This window comes from Bidens hawaiensis, unplaced genomic scaffold (genome assembly GCF_021521415.1).
Source record: "Bidens hawaiensis isolate Kalapana, Puna unplaced genomic scaffold, B.hawaiensis_p1.1 tig00004020_1, whole genome shotgun sequence".
Classification (NCBI taxonomy): Eukaryota; Viridiplantae; Streptophyta; class Magnoliopsida; order Asterales; family Asteraceae; genus Bidens; species Bidens hawaiensis.
In genome coordinates this window covers 292,578-313,957 of record NW_027491236.1, presented here as the reverse complement: position 1 = coordinate 313,957, position 21,380 = coordinate 292,578, and the positions used below count along the sequence as shown (strand labels likewise).

Here is a 21,380-nt window from a genome sequence, read left to right as displayed (position 1 = left end):
ATTGATTTAAAAAAAAAATTCAACAAAAAAAATATCCGACCTGCCGGATTCGAACCAGCGACCTAAGGATAGCCATGTTAACACTACAGTCCTCCGCTCTACCAACTGAGCTAAGGTCGGCTTGCTGTTTAATATCCAACAAAACAATAAAGAAAATATAACAGATAATTGTTTCTTTTAGCATCATAATATTTAACAAATTAACAAAGTATAAGCAATAACTGTTTGGGGATTATTATCTTGTAACAATAAACAAAAATTAGTGTGATTTTATTGCAGCAATTTTCCCAAAATGACACTCTTAAACGAAATAAGTCGACAAAAAACACTAGATAGAGCATACATTGCAAACTAAACGTCAAGTTCGGTTAAAATTTCAGATGAATTGCTTCAGAAACTCTGTTGCAACTAATCTTCCTCTTGTGCTCATAGACAATTTCAGTTCACTTATCTCTTTGTCAATATCCTGCAAATCAAGTAAGCGGAACCAATACAAGTAACGCCCACAAAATGCCATAAAAAATTTTTATAACCATCTTTTGTGTATGTAACACAACTTGTTTATAGAAAAGTGTTTTAAAGTAAATTGAAATCTTACTTCCATGAATTGGACAATGAAGTCAATAAGCTTATGCTTCTACATCTCTTCACAGTGATAATTAGTGATAAGAAAACTAATATAATAACCCTGAAAACCAAAAAAAAAAAAAAAGAGTTGTTATTTATCACCTCCATCTTGGCACACATATTATCCACAAATATTAACAAACTAACAAAAAAAATTATCAATCTTGAATGAAAAAGCAGGCATTTATGTCCTTCAAGTAAAACTTGTTCTTTTCGAAAGTTTAAAACGAAGATAGGATCAGCTCGTTTAGATAAAAAGGCGTTACACACCTGGACCGGCTTTCTCCTTAAGACTTGAAAAGCTTCCGCTCTCATTGACAAAAACCGAAGGAACTTTTTGGTTAAAATGTTTTCAAACTCGTCTGCCTGCTTTACCTATACATGAACCCAAAATGAAGAATTAATACATATAAGTTTATTTACCCAATAAAATTATTATATCAAATATGCCCATTTCAAGTTTATGACATTTATACCCTTTCCTTAAAAACTTGCATTAGGATATGAAAGTATGGCGTGCAAGGAGAAACAAAACATAACGGTCATATTAAATATTGCATTTGATGAAATGGGAAAATATGAAAATTTAAAATATTTTGATGGATTAAACATCTACTGCAATTACCTTGAGGCTTATGCGCAGTGAATTAATAGATGTTTCAATTAAACACTTTTCAGCCTCATTTCGACAAATTACAACCTGAAATGAAAACATCAACATTTATGTCCGACGGTATGCAGTAAATGAGGATAAAAAGAAAAGATATAAACAATCAACTACAAAAACCAGTATTTAATATTTATATCATCATGATCAACAATATGTTCTTACCGGGTTGAGTATAAGTTCCGGGCTGGTCCTGAAAATGGAAAAGAAAAAATTAACATGTGTGAGTCGGTGCATAAGTGACATAAAATGAGCATCAAAACAGAGGCTACATACTTCATCTAGACTTCAGGTTTGTTATGTCTTTCAACTTCTTGACAAGGAAAGTTCTGCAGAAAGGAATATAACCATATTTGATAAAAAGATAAGACATATGATATTATTGAATGAAATTTCAAGGTTGCATTAGGTTGTTTTATAAGAGATTCAAACAATTTGTAATTAAATTAACAACTAACGATTAAACATGATAATTAGGATATATGATGTGTAATTTTGTATTAGTTATAAGCTTTTAGAATGTAGACACGATAGGCCTGTAAACGAACCAGACGTTCAGTGAACCGTTCATGAACCTTTTGACGGTATGTTCGTTAATATAATAAACGAACGAACATGAACACATGTCACCTTTGTTCATTTATGTCCGTGAACCGTTAACGTTCACTCATTCAAATCCGTTTATGTTCGTCCGTTTGCAATTTGCATTCATTTAATTCATTGCTTTACGTTTGTTTAAGTTCACTAAAACATTCATTTCAATTTAGCCTAGCTTTAATAACCTTTTAGTTACGTTTGTTCATCTATGTTCCTGCGTGTTAATACAGTTAAGGAACAAACATAAACGAGCAGAAACAAGTTTGTATTGTTAACGAATGAACATGAACAAGAATGTTAGATGCTAATTAGTTTAGTTTTGTGTACCTGCAAACACATTGCAGCCTCTAGAGTGTTCCGAATGCAAGCCAGATACAACCTCCCTGAGCTCGCCTATAAGAGTTACAAAGCAACATATTATTATTATTATTATTATTATTGTTGTTGTTGTTGTTGTTGTTGTTGTCACATCAAATTCAACAACAATTGGAGAATGCAGCGTTAGGATTCAATCGATTTAGGTTAAATTTTACCATAATATGTTGAAAGAAGACGATGATAATAATAATAATAATAATAATGGATCCAATTGATGGTTTCTCCGTGATTGATGTGATCTCTCAGTCACTCACATACAAGAACAACCACTGCAAACAAAATTAAAGAATAAAAGTACACAAAAATTAAGTTTTTATAACAAAATGAAAAAAATCCGACCTGCCGGATTCGAACCAGCGACCTAAGGATGGCCATGATCACACTACAGTCCTCCGCTCTACCAACTGAGCTAAGATCGGTTTCTTGTTTCCTTCTTCACCAATCAGATATTGAACTTAATTAACTAGTTTTTAAAGTTATAAATAAATGAAGTGATAAAGTAGTCTTTTTTAAGTGTTCATTGATTTACGACTTTTTCAAAAAGAGTTTAAATTAGCTTTTGTAGGAAAAACCATAAGTTGTTTTTCAAAAAAAAAAAAAGTAAAATGATCAAAAAGAACAAAAAGCGAGTTGAAGAGTAATGAATACAAAAGGGAAGGATGGGTAGATTTGTAATCTGGTAGTATAAAAGCCAAAAACAGAAACAAAAGTCATGATTTGTGGCTTCTCAAAAACAGCCTTTTATCCAAACCAAAAAGTTTGAACAGAAAACACTTATGTCAAAATCAAACACTTTATTGGCTTTTTGAAAAAAACCACAAGTCAATAAGCACTTTCTAAAGGTGAAGATAAGAATAACACTTAACACTTCCGAACATATGTTTATAGTGTATTTATTCATATAGTTGTTTATGTAGCTTTAACTGCGATAAATCGCACTTTTATATGTTTGTGGATTTCCAATCACATGGACCAAAATCCAATATTTATTTTGTCAATGAAAGACTTACATGGTACTTGTGTAAGCCTCGTAACCGCGTGTAATGCCTTTCCCCTTTATTACGCATTACTTGTGGATTAACACTAAGAATTAAACAAGGAATCACCCTAACAACCCGTATAAATCCGAATAACACAGATTATGCAAACCATAAGCCATCAACAAGCGCCGTTGCGCTGCTTTAGTTGTTAACATTATGCATCATCGATGGTTTGATATATCAAACCAAGGGCAAACCTTTAAGAACCCCACCAACACGAATCATACAAAGTACAAACCATGAGCCATCAAGAAACACCAATTGTGTTTGTTAAATCTGTAATGTTATGCATAACTAATGGTTTAACACTAAAGAGTCAAACCAAGAACAGACCCTATGAGACTGCAGAAGTGCTTGCGGGGAAAACCCTTAAGGACCCGCCTACACGGCTCAAACAAACCATGAACCACCAACAAGTATAAATTGTCTTGGTTTATAACAGTACAAAGCAGGTTATCATTAAAGATTAATATAAACGCAAGTTATTCTTAAACATCCAACTCAAATTGTTAATCAATAACAAAAAAGAAACACGGATCTTCAGTACACACCTGTGGGCCTCTCTACATTTGACCTTTGACCCGACGGACAAAAGTAAAGACAAATGAGAAAAGCACGACTAAAACATGGTAACATATATGTGATCAAAGAACCCCGAAGAAAGGATTATTAATGGCACTGTTCAACTCTGTCCCAGCTGTATTTAACACAGCTCTATCAATCTTGTCTCGGGCCAAAAACAAGAACTCGTCCCCTTCAACCTTTTCAAATCCACAAAGCTCAAGAAACTTTATCCCACCTTCCAATTTCCCAACTCTATCCTGTTTAGATTCATAGAAATGAAAACTTAAGCACAATCCTGGACCCTTTTGAAATTAGTAGTACATTACTAAGATTGGGACTGTTTCAACTTTCAACCCAAACTGATATGACATGTTAGCAAAGATGTGAACATAGATTAGGTTTGCATGAGCTGAGCTGCTCATTGAGCTGCTCGAAATCGCCTTGCTAAAAGCTCAAATAGATTCAAGCATGAACGAACTCAATCCCAAGCCTAAACTGGAGCTCATTTAATAAATGAGCTCGGGAACAAGCTTCCTCTACCGAACTTGATTAGAACCAAGAGCGTAAAGAGCTTATATTTTGTAACAACATTTTCTTATTTAATATAATAGATATCTAATTACATATAAGTATTATTATGCATATCATTGTCATATAAATAACTAATTATATATCATGTTATATAAAAATTATAAATACATGTACACATATATAATTATACAGGTGTATAAATACAAAATAATTACAGAATAAACAAACCGAGCTCGAGGTTTACACATAGAGATTGAAACGAGCCCAACTCTAGCTTTTTTAAGTTAAACGAGTCAAGCTCGGCTCAGCTTGTTTACACCCCTAAACATAGATGGACCCACAAAATAATTGAGTCTAGTCGTTCTGACCTGAAACGCAGCATTACTAAGTCTGATCTTGCGAAATTTCTCCTCATCCGGTTTAGTTGCAGCATTCTTGACATAAGTCAGAAGGGTGTTGAATGCTGTCTTCACTTTTGCCTCATCATCCTGAATCATTTAAAAGAAAAAATAATCAGGTCAACCCAACATGGCCCGCACTAAAAAGGATTTGTTTTGACTCTTTAAACTGTAACAAGAAAGAAGATATGCAGATAATGTTAAAAGCTGATGATTTGTTTACCTTATTACTCTGCTTTAAAGATCTTAAACATTCTCTCATTTGCTCTGCTTTGGTAGCAGGCCTGATGGGCAATGAGCTCTGTAACAAAGACCAATCAAATTCTTTATAATCCATAACAAAACAATATTTTATAGGGGATTAGATAGGACAGTACCTTCTTTTCTTCCACTACAGGTGGAGGTGGTTTTGAAGCATTGGGATCCTCTGCAGGTAATCCAAGCTTCCTCCTCCTTTCTGCCTGTACAACATAGATAATATCAACACTTTATAAGCAATGCAAGAGTTAGTTATCAGAAAAGTCATTATTATAAATAGAAAATGTATTTTGAAGGTCAAATAAGCATTTTCAGGACCTTATCTTCTTCCAACTTTTGTCTGATTTTTTCTCTAGCCCTTCTCTCCTCCTCTTTTTCTGCTTTGCGCAATGCTATAATACTGCAAGATACCAAAAATTGAGACAAAGGTTATACAGAAAATTAGTTTTGAAAAGAGAAAAAATAATCATGTTACCGTTTTCTTTCATTTTCTTCCTCCATACGCTTTGCTTCAAGTAGTTCTTTACCAATTCGAATTCGCTCCTGAAAATAAGTTCATTTTATGTTACGTGCATTTTGAATTTATGATTATGATGTTGCTTTGAGTATTTGCAAACTGCAGAAATAAATTAAGTTGCAAGAGTTCATAAGATATGAATATGATCAGAATATATCTATATCTACTTCATACCAACCTCTTATGTAATCATATATGGATACATTTGAATGTAAACCCTTAGCATTATACAATTGAGAATGCCATTAACTAATAAATAAAAATGCATAATATTAAAGTGTGCTTGTTCCAATCTAGTGAAAGCATAAAATGAAGATACTCTGTAAGACTTTATAAACAACATTTATGTTCAAATATAACTAAATGAGTCCAAATAGTTGAGATATAAATATATTCTACTTAGTTGAAAGAAAATGCTACATTCCAAATAGTGCTTATGCATTTTACAAATATAATATGACTTTTGTTATCATTTCTCTTTAAAATAAACAAAGCGGTTACCTTCTCCCTTTCTCTTTCCATTCTCCTTTCTTCCTCTTCTTTCTTTTTGCGAGCCCGTTCTCTTAAATATAACAAGAGCCAAACCATGAGTGGTTAAATAAATTTAAAAAAAAAAAGATAGATCAGCTTCTCATTATGTCAAAACTGAGTATCCTAATTACTTTATCAACTAATTAGCAGAATATAAAATACACAAAAATAAAAATTATACATTAGTTCTTGCGCTTTTGCTTTTCTTTCTTCAGGAGTAAGAGAAGGTTTGGGAGGCTCTGATTTACTCTTGGCAGGCACCTAAAAGTTGACATATAAAAAAGTCATTTTTTGGCAGATAATGGAAAGAAGTACTAATAATTTATTACACAATTCATCAATACCGATACCCGAAAATCACAAAAATCCACAATCTCTTTTGAGGCACAATCATTAATAAGTAATGCATGCAATAAATGTTAATATATCAATTCTTGGATTAAGCACATTTACTAGTAAAACATTATAAACACACATGTGAGTAAGCTATGAAGACAAGAAGATTAAAATACCAAGGGCATCTGATCTATGTCAGCATCATCCTCATGCTCAACAATCCAATTAGCAGCAGCCTCAAGACTAGAATTACCTGCAAACAAAAGTCTTAAATAAAAGCAACACCCATACCATGCAAAATCCAAACAAGGTACACACTTACCAGAGAAATGAAGAGCCCGGGTTGACCTTTCTTTCGAAAAACCCATTGCCTCGAGCTCCTCCAGTAGTTTGGAGTCAACATCAGGAACAACCATTTCTACAGCATACACATACATTAGATCAAACGCTCAGAATAAGAAAAAAAACCGTCATACATCTATTCATCCAATATCAAGAACATCACTGCAAAATTGAAAATCGTAGCACTATTTCACTAGACAACAAGATCAAAACAATTAAGTAATCATCCAGCTCTTAATTTTAAAACCTAGCTGAATTGCTTCAACATCAACCAAAAAAATTTCAGAAAATTGAGGTATAGCTAGGGGCGCAAATGAACCAAGCCACTCGAGATCGGATCAATAAAAAGATCTAAACAATTAAGTAATCAACTAACTCTTAATTTAAAAACCAGGCTGAATTGATTCAACATCAACTGAAAAAATTTCAGAAAATTGAGGTATAGCTAGGGGTGCAAGCGAGCCAAGCCGCTCGCGAGCTACTCGAGATTGGATCGATAAAAAGCTCAAAACGAGCCAAGCTTTTTCAAGCTCGATTCTCAAATAAAGCTCATTTCGTTACCAAGGCGGAGCTCAAGCCTTGTATGGGAAGCTCATTTAGGCTCATCTTAAGTTTGACCTCTTTTGGACCTATATGTATTAATTTCACACTGCACAGCTGAGCTCGAGCTGAGCTTTGGCTCGTTTTAGGTACTACACTAGCTCGAACCTAGGCTCATTTAAGGCATTTCTCAAAATATAAAAAGATAATGATTATAAACATACAGCCGAGCCCGAACTTGAAAAAACAACTCACGAGCTCGAACCGCTACGTTATAGCACAGAATACAATGAATAACAAAAGAGGCAAATAATAATCAAATAACAATTACTCTCAGGTTCAGCAGTAGTAGTAGCATCCACCATATCCACATCATCACTACTCTTCGGAACCTCAAGCGAAATCGGCTTCGTAGTCTCGGACGTCTTATCGGAAAATTCAGTATGACCAGTCCTCTTTGTGTGCAGATCACTCTCCTAAATAAATAATAACATCAGAAAATTAATAATAAAATTGAAATATTAATCGATTAAGTAATGAAATGATGATATAATATAAATAGATAACAATGAATAATTAATGAATTAATTACAGTTTTGGATCGGCAAGGTTTGCCACAGGTGGAGCAAACTAGGTTAAGAACAGCTTCGGTGGATTCAGAGAAGTCAGTGTGCTTCGTGAGCTCCGCGTGCTCCTGTGCTTCTTCTACCGATTTCAGTAAGGCGCCGCAGTCGCCGCACTTGAGTGATACTCCGGCCATTCTTCCACGGTGGCGATGGATGGGTATCCGGTGGTTACGTAATTGGGATTCGTTTACCAGTCACCAGGTAATTATATGGTATCCGTTGACCCGACCCGAGTGTTTGGTATTGTTTCTTCCCCAAGCTATGTTATGTTCCCCAAAACTTTTTATTTTATTTTCCAAAGACCAATAATATTAGACGGACAAATTGAAAATAAATAATCATAAATGACTTTTATGTATTGTTCGATAATAATTTTAATGTTAAAAATCACTACCATAACTGTCTTAATTTTCAACTATTTTTGTCTCAATTGACATCCGTTAAAAAACACTTCACGTCGTTAAGTTTTTTTCCGAGTTTCAACCGATGTTTTATGAATTTTGATCGAAAGAACGATACGATTCGAATAATGTAAATTTATCATGAAACGGTGATCCAAGCGATGAAACAATGTCTCAATTCAGGTGTTTGAATTTCCAATTAACAAAAATCAAGTCATCTGAATTACCGTTCCGTGATAAGTTTTATATCAGTTGAATCGTATCGTTCTTCCAATCAAAAGCTCTAAAACATCGGTTTGAAACTCAGAAAAAAAACTTAACGACGTTAAGTATTTTTTAACGGAGGTCCATTGAGACAAATATAGTTGAAAGTTGGAACCGCTGGTAGTGATTTTTAAAGTTGGGATTATTATCGGCCAATACACAAAAGTTTGGATTATTTATTTTCAATTTGCCATATTAAAAATAGGGGGGCCACTATCAAGAAACCCAAACAATTAAAAGAAGTTAAGACCGAGTACAAAATGGCCTGTAAGAAGAAATTAATGAAGCTACACTTGCACCATTTCTTTTAATCAAGGTTCGAGACCTTGCCACGATGTTTCACCCACAAGAAGGAAGCGGACTTAATGTTGTTTACCGCTTTCCATATCATCCAGCAAGTAACTGCAGAGATAGATTTGCACCGCTTTACATTTCTCTTTGTTCTCTATTAAGTTATCTGGGTAATCGAGCATCTCCTCAAACATGTCAAAGTTGGCGCGTTTAGGTAGTTTGACCCAATCATGTATAATAGACCATACCCCCAAACTTTAGTTGATTTAGTCAAATGACTTTAATATAAAAGATAAAGTTTTGTATCAAAAGGTATGTACTAACTTAAATGAATTTTTGTAACTAATTTATGTTAGGATGCTTTAATACGAATGATTTTTTTATCCTTTGCAAAGCTTGTACACAGAGGTATGCCATGTAGCATTTTATTAGGACGTCCCGTTATAGATGCTCTAATGGCATCTCTAATGGGAAGCACTTTGCATTATACATATTGAAGATATGATATGGCACAACGACAAAAGAGGAATATCGTATAATCACTCATGATCATACTCATACTGTCCAGTTGGGGGTGTTACAAATTACAACGCCACTTTCAATGAGTATACGAAAACCAGATGGTCATTAAAAAAAATACTAAAAGAATCGAAATCACCGCCCAACCCTATGAGACGCCTCTCATCCGATCGTTGCCAAAGAACAAGTTCAAAGAGGTAATTGGAGCCTTTTATTGTTCTTCCAGCTGCATTTATGGTATACCAAAAACAATCACACAAAATATCATCAATAGTAAACTAAAATTGAGTATTAGTTACCTTGCAAAGTAGTAATAGAAGAAATCAGCGTATAACAACGTCTGGATTAACCCTGCTATCCAAGCTACAAAACCGAAAACAGACATTCAAATTTCATGAGTTGTTTACTTGTCTTTTGAAAACTAGAGTTTCTTTACACAAAAGCATATTTAATATTTTTGATGTGCTTTAAAGACATACTGATCCAATGGACAAAATGCACTTCTGTGTAGTAACGATAGACCCAGTTCAAAATGTATAAAGCTCGGTATGCTCTGCAAAAACCAATAAAATTTAGTAACTGCAATTTTATTATTAGGTATTTGACAGAAGGTATTACATACATAGCTTGATTTGAACCATTTATTACATTTAGCTTATTTATTAAATATATTTTTAAATTATGAAAAAGGGGAAAAAAGACAGAAACTAAAATGTATTACCCAAGAAGAAAAACATATTGGCCAGTCAGGTTATCAATATTACTTGTTCTTTGTAGCAATACCAGCTGTGGAAGTATCGCGACTGCTTCGAGATATATAGAGAATGTCCACATCACCTGCAAATAATATTAGCAAATCATAAAACCAAAAAGGAAATGGGCATAATGAGCCGAGCCCAAGCCTGACTAGAGTTAAGCTCGGCTTGTTTCATGCTTTTAGCATACCGATCTCAGGGAATATGTAATAATATCTGAATATATAGCAATATGTTTATTATATATACCTCTCTGAAAGTAAACTTGTCATTAATGAGCAAGGCCAAAATCAAACAAGGAAGCATAAGGAAATAATGGCGGAAGGTGTCTTGATCTTTATCATAGGATCTACGAACAACGCTGTGGTGTCGTATGTACCATACAATAGAGAAAGAGCTACCTAGGAAGATGACCTTCATGATAGTGTTGTATATCGAATAGAAATTAGTATACACATCCAAGTAGCGAGTCACAAACACCAGCGCATAGAGCTCCTGAGTTTTCAGTGATATCCCTGAGTGCATGTGTATCAAAAATCAAAAGATCAAAGACAATTGCACCAACTTATGGTCTTTAAAATTTAAATAGTAATGTATTCAAATAATACATCACTAAAATTATAATGAATTTGTGAGCATATATTTTAGAATAAACACCATTGTCAATTGGAAGATCAAGAGGCCAGTGAAACATATATTTTATTATATACATATTGGGGCCTTTTAATCGATTGTAACAGATACAACAACAGTAGTTAAAACCAGGGTTTTATATTGTGATGAAAGGCAACAGCAAATCTATTGTATCAAAGGATTAAGATCTGACTAATTAATTGCAATATTGCATGCATGTTAATTTCTTTAGCCTTCGAATTCGACATAATCATGACATCATAACAAATTAAAGGTAATGCGTGACATATATATATAGGGCGTACCAGCGCATGATTTGATGGTGTGAATTTTGAGAAGTAACACTAGAATACTCATTAAATGTGTCATGTCACCTGCCAATCTGAATATATTCATCTTCTTCTTCTTCTTCTTCTTCTTCTTCTTCTTCTCTCTGCCTTCCTTCAAATGCACAGACAACAATTAATTTGTTGGTTTAATAATAGACCAAGATCGGATGCTTTGGTGTTTCGTAAAAGAAAGCAACGTAATAGTATATTTAGTTTTGGGAATTGGAGTGGTTGAGAATAAGCGGCGGATCCAGAAATTTTTTGCAGGTGGTGCACTACTTTTATCTGCTTTAATTTCATAGAATCGGGTATTAAAAATTCCGGGTCGGTTTGAGGTTCGGGTAAAGTTCATTACAAACTAACAAATTAAAACTAAAATTTAACAAATAACTACATCAAGAACAATTAAATATTTAACAAATGAATTAGGTGTGTGCTTTATAAAATATTAAATTGATATAAGGCTTACTTTATAAAATTTAAAAATTCTGCTGCTACATGGAATCAAACCCCTAACCTTCCATTTACAAAACAAGCAACTTACCAGCTAGTCCAATGGTTTTAGTACAAATAGAGTAGTCCCTTTCTAATTTATAAGGTGGTTCCTCTAATATTTTCTATATATCAATACACTATTATTTCGAAACTCGGAACCACCCGTTTACACTTTAAATCCGCCCCTGTTGAGAATTAAACAAACTATTAACTACTCCAATCAAATAAAATAAAATACAACTTTTACTTTAGTGTAGACTTATTATATTATTTAAATTTATAAAATTTATTAATTATTATTTAATTCTTTTTTTTTTTTTTTGTTTTTTCAGAGTTTGGAACCGTTCACAATAGCTGATTGAGCCTTCCGAAAATAGTATCTCAACCATTCATACTAATTTGACGTTCCAGGTCTAACTCATACTAGGACACCATAAAGGAGAAAACCCAACATTGTGGAAAAACCCGTCGACTCAATTTGATCCTTGAGGTCAAGTCTTTGAAGAAGAGTATCGCTAGACTAATAAGATGTTGAGGGTAATAAACGTCATATTTTAATTCTTGGAGGGTTAGTTGACAGCATAGGTGGCAGTCCTAGTTAAACGCCATGTAGCAACATTGTTTTGCTTTAATAGTATAATAAGTAGATTGTAATTGAAGGTTCAATGTTTTGTTAATCTGTGTTTTATCAGTCAATTGCCCTCTTGATTGATGATATTTGAATGGCAGTTAGCAACTATGCTGGCTGTGTTTACATGAAATACACAATAACAATATTGTACAAAAAATATCATATATATTTATCCAAAGCAATACAAATACTGGTCACAAAGAATTTCATACATAGAATGCCCCTCAAATAATCTCACAAAGTAAAACAAGAGAACAAAAAACGAGTATCAAAGGAAAATGAGTGAATATGATGAACAATAACATAATGATGTACGTGTGCGATAGTTGTAAATAACTTAGATCCCCATGGCATATGTGGCAACGAATACGGAAAATATTATAGGAATGGTTGTGAATCTTATTGTTGTAGCGTCTGAAGAACCATTATCAGTCGATGGCACAGTGTTTGTTTCACTTCCTTTACCTGAAGGCGATCCTGGAGAAGAAGTAGGTGTTGTTCCTGAAGGAGAGTCGGTTGGAGAAGCAGCTGCACAATTTTAAAACACAGAACAATGAATAAGTTCATAAATTTGAATTGGTTGGTTTTGAAAATGACAACTTACGAAAAAGAAATTCTTAATTGGAGGTGACAATTTTGACTAAACTAATTTGGGTCATGTTTATTTTTAACGACTCATACGGGAAAGTACAATATTGTTCATAAAATTAGATTGTTACTAAAATAATATTATTTCTAAGCATATTTGAGACATTAATAAAATAAAATCGAGAAAACCCATGACGTACAATATTAACAAAATAGCCATTGGATTTTCTTTTTACAAAAAGTCCATCCGATAGTAGGATGACAAGTGTCCCAAAAAAAGCCAATCTTGCACCACATCGGTGCATGATGTTTGCGAATCTTGCGCCAAAGTATTTAAAAAACAATCATGCGCCACATCAACATAGGATGTGTGTAAATCTTGCGCGAATATATTATTCTAAATAGCATGTGTTTCTAATGAACTGTGCCGTTTCATTATGTACAAATAGGGCCACCCACACATCCGCCCATTTTGACATGAAAACTATTTTAAAAAAAAATAAATTTTGAATCAACTAATATATGGACTTTTAGAAAAAAAAATCCAGAAAATCACCCGTTGACATTTCTCGGGTCTGAGGTGACTTTTTCATATAATTTCTAATTATATAAATATGAAAGTATATTTAGTTACCATTGCATCGGCTGGTTGGTGGTGTTTGGACATTGCAAGCATTAGGCAACTCAAGAGCCTGAGTTTGGTTAATATTAAGTCCCAAAGACGAGCCACCACCATTAAGAACTTGACACAAGCATTGTGGTTGTGACTGGACCACACTAGAAAGTTGGGTACAACATCCTGATGATGGTGTCGACGTGTTGCCCGAAATGTAGTTTAGGCATGGCGCCAAACTAATTAGAGCGCTTGTGCAACCTGAAGACTGAGCCATTGAGCCACTATATAGGGCAGCCATTGTGATCACTAGGATCATAAATATTGTGTTGGTTTTTTGATGTTGTGCCATTTGGGTTTTTGTGGGATTTTGGTGTTCTTTTTTTATTTTTTTAGTTTGGTTTGAAAGAAGATTTGAGGGTTTGGTTGAGAGAGTATGGAGGATTTATGATTCTATATATAGGGTGATTGGTTTGACTGAGCTAACTCAGGGCTTCATGAGGTGTTGTGCATAGGTAACCTACCTTTCCTACTTTATGACATTGTCTAATTGCAACCAAAGAATTTTAAAATGAGAAATGTTTAGGAATTAAAAGGATTACCTTTTTAGTCATTAATTCAGGTGTGTGAAATTCTAACCACGAATCTAACACTAAATTCGTGAGTTCAGGTTTAGTTTAAAATGTGTCTGGGTTAGTATTGGTGTGGATCCACAGGTGATCCATTTATATCATACATTTGTTTGTTAAAGAATACGTTTTATTCCATAACTTAATTGGTCTGGTATTTTATACCATAGTTTTGAAAGAGAGGGGCATTAGTTTTATACTTTAAACATATTTGAACACATTCTTATTTTTGTTGTTATTGTAAATATGCAATTATAAAGTATTGGTGTGTAAATATTCGCATGCCTGTCAACCTATGAATACACATGTCATGTTTAGTTGCACCTATGAATACACGTGTCATGTTTAGTTGCACGTGAATACTCGATTTGTTTATCGCGGCAGCATTTGATCATTGAACAAACAACAGGCAATTGAGATACATGGAATGATACGTAAGTACATAACCATCCATTGAAATATAATGAAAAGTCGAAAAGGTGGTATTGTTTGGTTCTTATATAATTAACGAATTTTTATTTACCTTCGTTATTTATATTTTAGGTTGTGAAAAAAAAGAATATGTAAGGTGGGACCAAAACCAATTTGATTTGGTATTATAGATGACCTGCTTCTTAACCATTCAAATAGAATCTGGTAAATAACTACCAAACTCTATAAACAAATAGTCAAATACCTTTTTATTTATTTGGTAGGAAATGCATACACGCAAACTAAATAAATAAAAGGAACAAGATAACAAACCATGACCTGTGTAGACCTGGACCCGGTACGTATCCGCAATTAGGATTGTTTAAAGGGTAAGACTCTATCTTTTTATCTAATATTATATTCTGACCCTTTACTCTTTTAGGAAGAAATGTGGACCCGAGACCCTACCCTCTAAACAATAAAAGGGTCGGGTATAAATAAGGGTTTCAGGGGTCCAACCCTTTACCCTTTAAAACAGTAATTGCAACTCATTTTCTGCATTTACTAGTTGCATATCTCATATATGACTTTAATATATGAATCCTAGAACAATTATATTTTCATTTAATAACACAGTAAACTCTAACTTTTAAAGTTTATCAACCATTTGAACCGATGAAAAAAATATTCACATTCACAAATTACATATAGAGAATAATTCAGTTATTTTCATATATATATATATATATATGTTTCCAGTCAGTAGTATGGCCTTTTATTTTTATTTTTCTTAGTAGTTGGGAAATTTATGATGAATCATATATAAAATACAAACCTCTCCTACATTTCAGATTAATTGCAAATCTGATGTATATCTATCTAGAAACTAGTAAACGGGTCAAGGGTTTGAAAAAGGGTCAGACCCTTGAAACCCTTTTACCCTTTAAGGTGAAATTTAAATACCCTTTACCCGACCCATATTATATATTCGGGTATAATTAAGGGTTTTACGAGTCGGGTAAAAGGGTTTCAAGGGTCTAACCCTTATCTTGCTCACCCCTATCCGCAATGCCACATCGGCACCCTTTGCACCCACCCTTTGCGTATACCCCATAGCCTAAGTACGGTGTTTTATATACTTAGAATTGGAATCAACACGCGTATTACAATTGACCATGAAAACATTATTTCTTTTCCATTGTTGATTATTATGACATCAACTGTTTTCTGGGTCTTGCCCAAACTATATGCGAACCATCAAACTGAACATAGTCGTTTTAAATGTTTAATGTCCGGTTTATTTTACACAACATTAATGAAAATGTAAAAGAACATGTATATAGATACATATAACATTTTAAAACCCAAAACTACTAATCTTCCACCGTCGTTCATTATTCAGTTCTATTTCAAAAATCTATAAGCACATAGTACATAACAACTGACCAACCAATGTTGCAACTTATGAATAAAATATAATGTTACACACATCTCGACGTGAGGTACGAAGAACAACCAACCAACTAAAAAACAAATTTAGAGATTGGTCTTCCGTTTACCAGCAGCAGCAATACGCCTTGTAACTGATCGCATTGTAACAAACTCCTCTGCAGCTGATGGGTGTATCCCGACCTGAAAAAGCACCAACCTTTTCCAATTAAACGACAAATAAAATATCACGAAACAAAAAATTATAAAATCCACATAAGCTAACCGTGCTATCAAATTGTGCCTTGGTTGCTCCACATTTGATTGCAATAGCAACACCCTAACAAAAATATGAGCATCATTACGAGTGGTAAAAAGAGTATGTACACAATTTTTCTTTATACACGATTGTGAATACAAACATTATTGCAATAGCAGTCTTAATTTAAAAATTATTTAAAAGGTTTACATTTAAATTTTACCAAAAGGATTAAGAGTAATTATATTTACCTGCATGATTTCTGGTGCATCGGGCCCGCACATCGAGGCACCGATAACTTTATCGGTCTCAGCACTAACGATAAGCTTCATCAGTGTCTTCTCTTGTCGTCTATGGAAATATAGAAATGCAGATTACTACTTAAACTTAATGCATATCATTAATAGTTGACCCTAAAGACACCTTTCTCCATTTTGTAGAATGATATAGAAGTAAACTACATTGATGGACCCTGTGGTTTGGTCCAAATTATTGATTTCGTCCTCATGGTTTAAAAGTTACAGATTTGGTCCCTATGAGCACTGTTTACTTTTAGTCTTTCACAGATGGTCTTTGGATCAAGTGAGATTACACTTTAACCCATTTTGTTTCTTAAATCTTAATTATTATTATTATTATTATTATTATTATTATTATTATTAATATTAACAATTTAACATAATTATTTACATACCCAGAAATGGTGTTCTTCATTGGATTAAACGTTGATGTGAACACTAAAATGTCTCCAGTAGCCTGCTCTATGGCCTGTTCTTCACTTAATCCAACAACAGAGAGAGGCGGTATGCTGAAATGGAAAATATAAATTTAATAAAAAAAAACATTAAAACTGACTTTACATAAATAAATAAAAAGAAACTTCAAAAAAATAGTGTGTTACCAGAAAACGGCACAGGGTACGTTGCTATGGTCAGGCTTGCTAGGTTCGTTACCGAAGACGGTTTTCTGTACGTGATAAAATAATAAAAGTATTAAATGTATTATAGATATAAAATGGAATAATAATAATAATAATAATAATAATCATAATCAGTAACTTCAGAGTAAAAGTTGAAATCACATACAGCAAGCATAGTTCCTTCCATCAAAGCAACGGGAGTAAGATTCATCCGGTTTGTAACATCACCTATGGCCCAAATGCTAGGCACATTGGTTTGAGAATACTCATTAACCTGCAAAATTCCAAATTTACCCTTTTCATACTGTTTTAATCCAAAACCAATCGTTTTCTTGTTACTTGCATTACAAGCAACATTAAAATATAAACACAGGGAAATGAAGTAAAAGGTAACCTTTATCGCTCCTGTTTTGTCTAATTCAACACCAGCAGCTTGCAAATTTAATCTCTTTGTATTTGGGGCCCGCCCTGTGACCAACAAAAAGAAAAGTTCATGTCTGTTCATTCTTTTAAGTTTAACCGGACAAACGATCGAACATGAACAGTCAAACGAACAGGGTTTTCTTTTCTTGTTTGTGTTTGTCTATTAAAAAATGATTGTGTTTGTGTATGCTCATTCGCTAATACTTAATAGTATAAACAAATGGTTCACGAACATAAAAGAACGAGCATAACTGCACGAATATAAATGAACATAACTAAGCGAACACCAGTTCAAGTAAGCGTGAACATCAATCTGTTGGGTTTGGAAAAATAGTTAATAAAACTACGGTAAATTGGAATGAGTGATATTTTAATTTCGTAAGACCAGACCAAACTGTAACGGGCCCTAAAGATTTTAATGTATACAAATGAACGCCAATGAACAACCTTAAAAACATACACTAACTAACATAAACGAACTTAAATGAACGAATGCTCACAAACAAAAAATGAGCGAGACACAGGGCGAAAATTGTTGACACGACCCAAACCCGATACAAAAAAAAAAAAAAAGGTTTCGGGTCAACAAACACTATAATTATATTTTTATTTGTGATTTTTCTGTTTTCCATTTTCTGCAGATACACTTGTAATTTTCAATTAATTTTCAAGATTTCTAATAATTTCAAAAAAATTATTCATATTACTCATTATGTCAATTTTGTTTTGATAAATGGGTTAATTGGGTCGTGCTCGGGTGAGGGTTGACCCAAATTTATGTGTGTGCAGGTTTTTACATGCCTAAATGTAAGAATTGGGATAGGATTTAGGGATCAATTCCAATCAACCAGCTACAATTTAGAAGCATGTAGTATTTTAAAAGAAACTATATAAAAAGGTTGAATTTTAACTAACAACTATCTTGTATGAAGGTCTAAAATTACCAGTGGCGAAAAGTACAACATCTGCCATGAGTTCTTCACCATGATCTGTAGTAACTTTAATGCCATCCTCTGTTTTGACCAACTGAAACGTATGCACTTAATTTAAATCATTTAAAGATATAAACATAATCAGTAAATAATTAGACAAAAATTACCTGTGTCAAATTTGTTTGTGGGTGCAAAATAATGCCTCTTCCTTCAAGATTTCTAGCAACCAGAGCTCTCATTTCGTCATCAAAACCTCTGCAATCATAATTTCACCAAAAATGTCAGTTTGATATTTCATGGAGATGAAGTTAATTATTTATATAATATATATATTACCTTAATGGCAGTTCCTTCCTGAAACATAGATTCACGGTGGACCCCATCCCTCGCCATATTGAAGCAAACTCAACAGCAATATACCTGATTAAATACAACAATTGTCATCTTGTATACAGAAACTGCATGACAGAAAACTCAAAATCAAAAGTCAACATACCCTCCACCAAGTACAACAACACGCTTTGGTAACTCATCCAAGCTCAAAGCCTCATCAGATGTTATAGCTAACTCCTATAAAATGAGCAAGATATAATAAACTGAAATCATTGATAATATTACCTAAAGTTTATACCTGTCCAGGAATATCAGGACGTTGTGCTCTGCTACCAGTTGCTATCAGTATATGTTTTGCTGAGTAGGACAGTTTGGTGCCATCCAACTGTATAACTTCCACTTCATTGGGGCCCACAATTCTTCCCTCGCCTTCAAAAAGTTTGACTCCCGCATTTGAGAGTAAGCGTTTGTATACCGCATTTAGCCTCAATATTTCCTCAGTCTACGATAAAAAAGATATATGATGAAAACACAAAATGGCAAACAGGTAGAAAGGGTTTTGGGTCAAACTGACCCAGCCCATTTCAATGTGGCTGAAAATTGTCAGTTTTGTATCACCACATTTCATTATCATATGCTATTCATAAGAATTAAAACATTTTTGCCACTGAATATCTAAAAAGAATAGTTTTCAAGAATGAAATAAATACAACTGAAATATGGAATAAAGTATCTAGAAATTCATATACAGAGCAGATATACAAAAACCTGAACAAAAAAGCTCCAATGTGTGAGGGATGACAATAGCATCAAATTTCATTTCATTCATTCATTCTAGATAAGGGATTCAAATGACAAATTTAAGATACAAAAGAAAAAATGTTTAGAAAAATTTAAACTAAATATATTAACTTGATTCACCAATTATATCTTGCAATAATCTTTATACGAGACAAATATAATTTAGCTTTTCCACATATTAAGAGGTTTGTAGATGAATGTTCCATTGTGCATATTGGTTCTTGTTAGAAAAACACACTGAACACGATGGCTATATAACAAATGCAGAAACTTTATTTAACCCATGTAAAATTCATGACGGGAGGTAAAACATGAATTAAAAAAGCACAACAGAAACTTTCCACAACGAACCTTTTTGTGAAGTAACTTTTTCCAATCAAAATCAACTTTGTCATTCACTTGCCAGCCATACTCCCTTGCATCCTACGTGAGTTGAAACAGAGATGAGTAAAATATTTATATGATTCCTCTCTAACAAAGACTATTTATATCTATTCAATAAAGATAAATATATCCATTTATCAATAAACATTGTACTTATACAGAAAACTTATTTAGAGAAATATAAACTTCGTCATTAATAAGGGCACTAGTGTCATTTAGATATACAACATCCTTCACAGTGTGTCCTATTTACCTAAAACACCCTTTAAAAAAAGAGCCTAACACAAAATTACATAGACTAAAACCAAAAAAAAAGATTATAGATTATAAGAATAAAACACCGGTTTTATTAAATTAATAACAGCACAAGTAAGGTATCACTAACCCCCTTTCACGTAACTATACACACCCCTGAAAAAAACCATAAGCCAAGACCACGCTAAGGCAAGACTACGACTAGCACAGATAAATTTTATAGAAGAAGCTCAATATACCTCAAGTTCAGGCCCAAAGTTTGCTCCATACACCAGAATCTTCTTCGGAACACACCCACGAATCACACACCTGCAACACGTGTAAACGTTATAACATCCACCACTAAAGACACCATTCAAAACAAAGATTTAACAACTTACGTTCCACCTACACCTCCAATAGTTTCCGAGCTGACCGGATGAAACGGTAGCTCACAAATCCCAACCTTACAATAACATTTATAAAACAAGATTAATAATAAATAACATTTATTACATAATTAAGCTATAATAAGTGGTATGTATGTATGTATACCTTAGCTCCATACTGAGCTGAGAACCTAGAAGCCCTAACACCACCACTACCAGCACCAATGACAAACAAATCAAAATCATACTGATTCTCATCACTAGAGCCAATATCACCGTCATTCAGCATCTTCCGTGACATGATTAATATACTGAATCCACATAAAAGCAAACAAGGTATCAGCAATCGATCAATCAATCGTAATATATCCATTTCCTATTTCCTATTTATTACACAATAATCATCATCGCCACATCGTAATAATAATTTCAAAAAAAAAAAAATCAGATCCGAATATTACCAAATATAACAATAGGTTATAATATTATTTACCACGTAAATTTCGGTTTAGTTGTACAATAAACTCAATAAGGATTCTGGATCAGCAGCTAAATACTCGATTGAAGTATGTTAGGTTAAAGAATACCTTTGTACGCAGAGTTTTGAAGTCAAAATTGGCGTCGAATTGAAGGACTTGAATGAGAATTAGCCACGACAGGTCGCAATTAGTATTATTATTGTGTAATTTGAGACAAAAGGAGTAAGCAGTGATCTCAGCTGCTTGATACTTTATAGAAAGTGCAGGGTGTGAAAAGATACGTTTGAT

General features: G+C 33.4%; 5 protein-coding genes and 2 non-coding genes across 7 annotated transcripts; all 7 read right to left on the bottom strand.

Annotated features, from left to right (window-relative positions):
• Positions 1–34: 34 nt before the first annotated feature.
• TRNAY-GUA (transfer RNA tyrosine (anticodon GUA)) lies at positions 35–120 on the bottom strand. Its single transcript is given in 2 exon segments — positions 35–70; positions 84–120. It is a non-coding gene; the product is annotated as a tRNA-Tyr (tRNA).
• Positions 121–251: 131 nt separating this feature from the next.
• On the bottom strand, positions 252–2,698 carry LOC143625072 (actin-related protein 2/3 complex subunit 4-like). The gene is made up of 8 exons (XM_077095526.1): positions 2,609–2,698; positions 2,219–2,284; positions 1,571–1,623; positions 1,460–1,487; positions 1,253–1,327; positions 898–1,002; positions 599–688; positions 252–466 (listed from the first exon to the last, which is right to left on the bottom strand). The coding sequence occupies exons 3-7, from the start codon at positions 1,573–1,575 to the stop codon at positions 638–640; spliced, it is 264 nt and encodes an 87-aa protein (XP_076951641.1). The 5' UTR covers positions 1,576–1,623; positions 2,219–2,284; positions 2,609–2,698; the 3' UTR covers positions 252–466; positions 599–637.
• TRNAY-GUA (transfer RNA tyrosine (anticodon GUA)) lies at positions 2,603–2,688 on the bottom strand. The gene is given in 2 exon segments: positions 2,603–2,638; positions 2,652–2,688. It is a non-coding gene; the product is annotated as a tRNA-Tyr (tRNA).
• Positions 2,699–3,782: 1,084 nt separating the features above from the next.
• Positions 3,783–8,099, bottom strand: LOC143625071 (uncharacterized). The gene is made up of 12 exons (XM_077095525.1): positions 7,919–8,099; positions 7,658–7,802; positions 6,767–6,862; positions 6,621–6,697; positions 6,290–6,369; positions 6,079–6,139; positions 5,536–5,603; positions 5,379–5,460; positions 5,180–5,263; positions 5,026–5,103; positions 4,773–4,892; positions 3,783–4,130 (listed from the first exon to the last, which is right to left on the bottom strand). The coding sequence occupies exons 1-12, from the start codon at positions 8,084–8,086 to the stop codon at positions 3,954–3,956; spliced, it is 1,236 nt and encodes a 411-aa protein (XP_076951640.1). The 5' UTR covers positions 8,087–8,099; the 3' UTR covers positions 3,783–3,953.
• A 1,352-nt stretch (positions 8,100–9,451) lies between these two features.
• On the bottom strand, positions 9,452–11,211 carry LOC143625069 (ER lumen protein-retaining receptor-like). The gene is made up of 6 exons (XM_077095524.1): positions 11,121–11,211; positions 10,432–10,697; positions 10,149–10,264; positions 9,907–9,980; positions 9,727–9,790; positions 9,452–9,653 (listed from the first exon to the last, which is right to left on the bottom strand). Exons 1-6 carry the CDS (start codon positions 11,209–11,211, stop codon positions 9,617–9,619), a joined length of 648 nt encoding a protein of 215 aa, XP_076951639.1. The 3' UTR covers positions 9,452–9,616.
• Positions 11,212–12,607: 1,396 nt separating this feature from the next.
• LOC143625160 (non-specific lipid transfer protein GPI-anchored 26-like) lies at positions 12,608–13,837 on the bottom strand. Its single transcript, XM_077095593.1, has 2 exons — positions 13,493–13,837; positions 12,608–12,798 (listed from the first exon to the last, which is right to left on the bottom strand). Exons 1-2 carry the CDS (start codon positions 13,821–13,823, stop codon positions 12,608–12,610), a joined length of 522 nt encoding a protein of 173 aa, XP_076951708.1. The 5' UTR covers positions 13,824–13,837.
• Positions 13,838–15,875: 2,038 nt separating this feature from the next.
• Positions 15,876–20,941, bottom strand: LOC143625159 (glutathione reductase, chloroplastic-like). Its single transcript, XM_077095592.1, has 16 exons — positions 20,780–20,941; positions 20,626–20,690; positions 20,485–20,554; positions 19,958–20,029; positions 19,104–19,307; positions 18,969–19,042; positions 18,809–18,892; positions 18,640–18,727; positions 18,485–18,566; positions 17,512–17,585; positions 17,284–17,391; positions 17,100–17,164; positions 16,893–17,006; positions 16,450–16,549; positions 16,226–16,279; positions 15,876–16,143 (listed from the first exon to the last, which is right to left on the bottom strand). Exons 1-16 carry the CDS (start codon positions 20,912–20,914, stop codon positions 16,048–16,050), a joined length of 1,485 nt encoding a protein of 494 aa, XP_076951707.1. The 5' UTR covers positions 20,915–20,941; the 3' UTR covers positions 15,876–16,047.
• Positions 20,942–21,380: the final 439 nt, after the last annotated feature.

What these genes read in the sequence shown, in the direction of transcription:
- LOC143625072 (XM_077095526.1), bottom strand. An exon ending in CACTGCGCATAAGCCTCAAG is followed by an intron (nt 1,003 to 1,252) that starts GTAATTGCAGTA and finishes GTTCATGTATAG; the next exon opens with GTAAAGCAGGCAGACGAGTT. An exon ending in TAAGGAGAAAGCCGGTCCAG is followed by an intron (nt 689 to 897) that starts GTGTGTAACGCC and finishes TTTGGTTTTCAG; the next exon opens with GGTTATTATATTAGTTTTCT.
- LOC143625071 (XM_077095525.1), bottom strand. Translation starts at nt 8,086, where the DNA reads ATGGCCGGAGTATCACTCAAGTGCGGCGACTGCGGCGCCTTACTGAAA. An exon ending in GAAGAAAATGAAAGAAAACG is followed by an intron (nt 5,461 to 5,535) that starts GTAACATGATTA and finishes GGTATCTTGCAG; the next exon opens with TATTATAGCATTGCGCAAAG. An exon ending in CTGTAGTGGAAGAAAAGAAG is followed by an intron (nt 5,104 to 5,179) that starts GTACTGTCCTAT and finishes TCTTTGTTACAG; the next exon opens with AGCTCATTGCCCATCAGGCC.
- LOC143625069 (XM_077095524.1), bottom strand. Translation starts at nt 11,211, where the DNA reads ATGAATATATTCAGATTGGCAGGTGACATGACACATTTAATGAGTATT. An exon ending in CAATATGTTTTTCTTCTTGG is followed by an intron (nt 9,981 to 10,148) that starts GTAATACATTTT and finishes TGGTTTTTGCAG; the next exon opens with AGCATACCGAGCTTTATACA. An exon ending in TTCTATTACTACTTTGCAAG is followed by an intron (nt 9,654 to 9,726) that starts GTAACTAATACT and finishes CCATAAATGCAG; the next exon opens with CTGGAAGAACAATAAAAGGC.
- LOC143625160 (XM_077095593.1), bottom strand. Translation starts at nt 13,823, where the DNA reads ATGGCACAACATCAAAAAACCAACACAATATTTATGATCCTAGTGATC. An exon ending in ACCAACCAGCCGATGCAATG is followed by an intron (nt 12,799 to 13,492) that starts GTAACTAAATAT and finishes AAAATTGTGCAG; the next exon opens with CTGCTTCTCCAACCGACTCT.
- LOC143625159 (XM_077095592.1), bottom strand. Translation starts at nt 20,914, where the DNA reads ATGTCACGGAAGATGCTGAATGACGGTGATATTGGCTCTAGTGATGAG. An exon ending in AGGAAGGAACTGCCATTAAG is followed by an intron (nt 18,728 to 18,808) that starts GTAATATATATA and finishes TTATGATTGCAG; the next exon opens with AGGTTTTGATGACGAAATGA. An exon ending in GTACCCTGTGCCGTTTTCTG is followed by an intron (nt 17,007 to 17,099) that starts GTAACACACTAT and finishes TTTCCATTTCAG; the next exon opens with CATACCGCCTCTCTCTGTTG.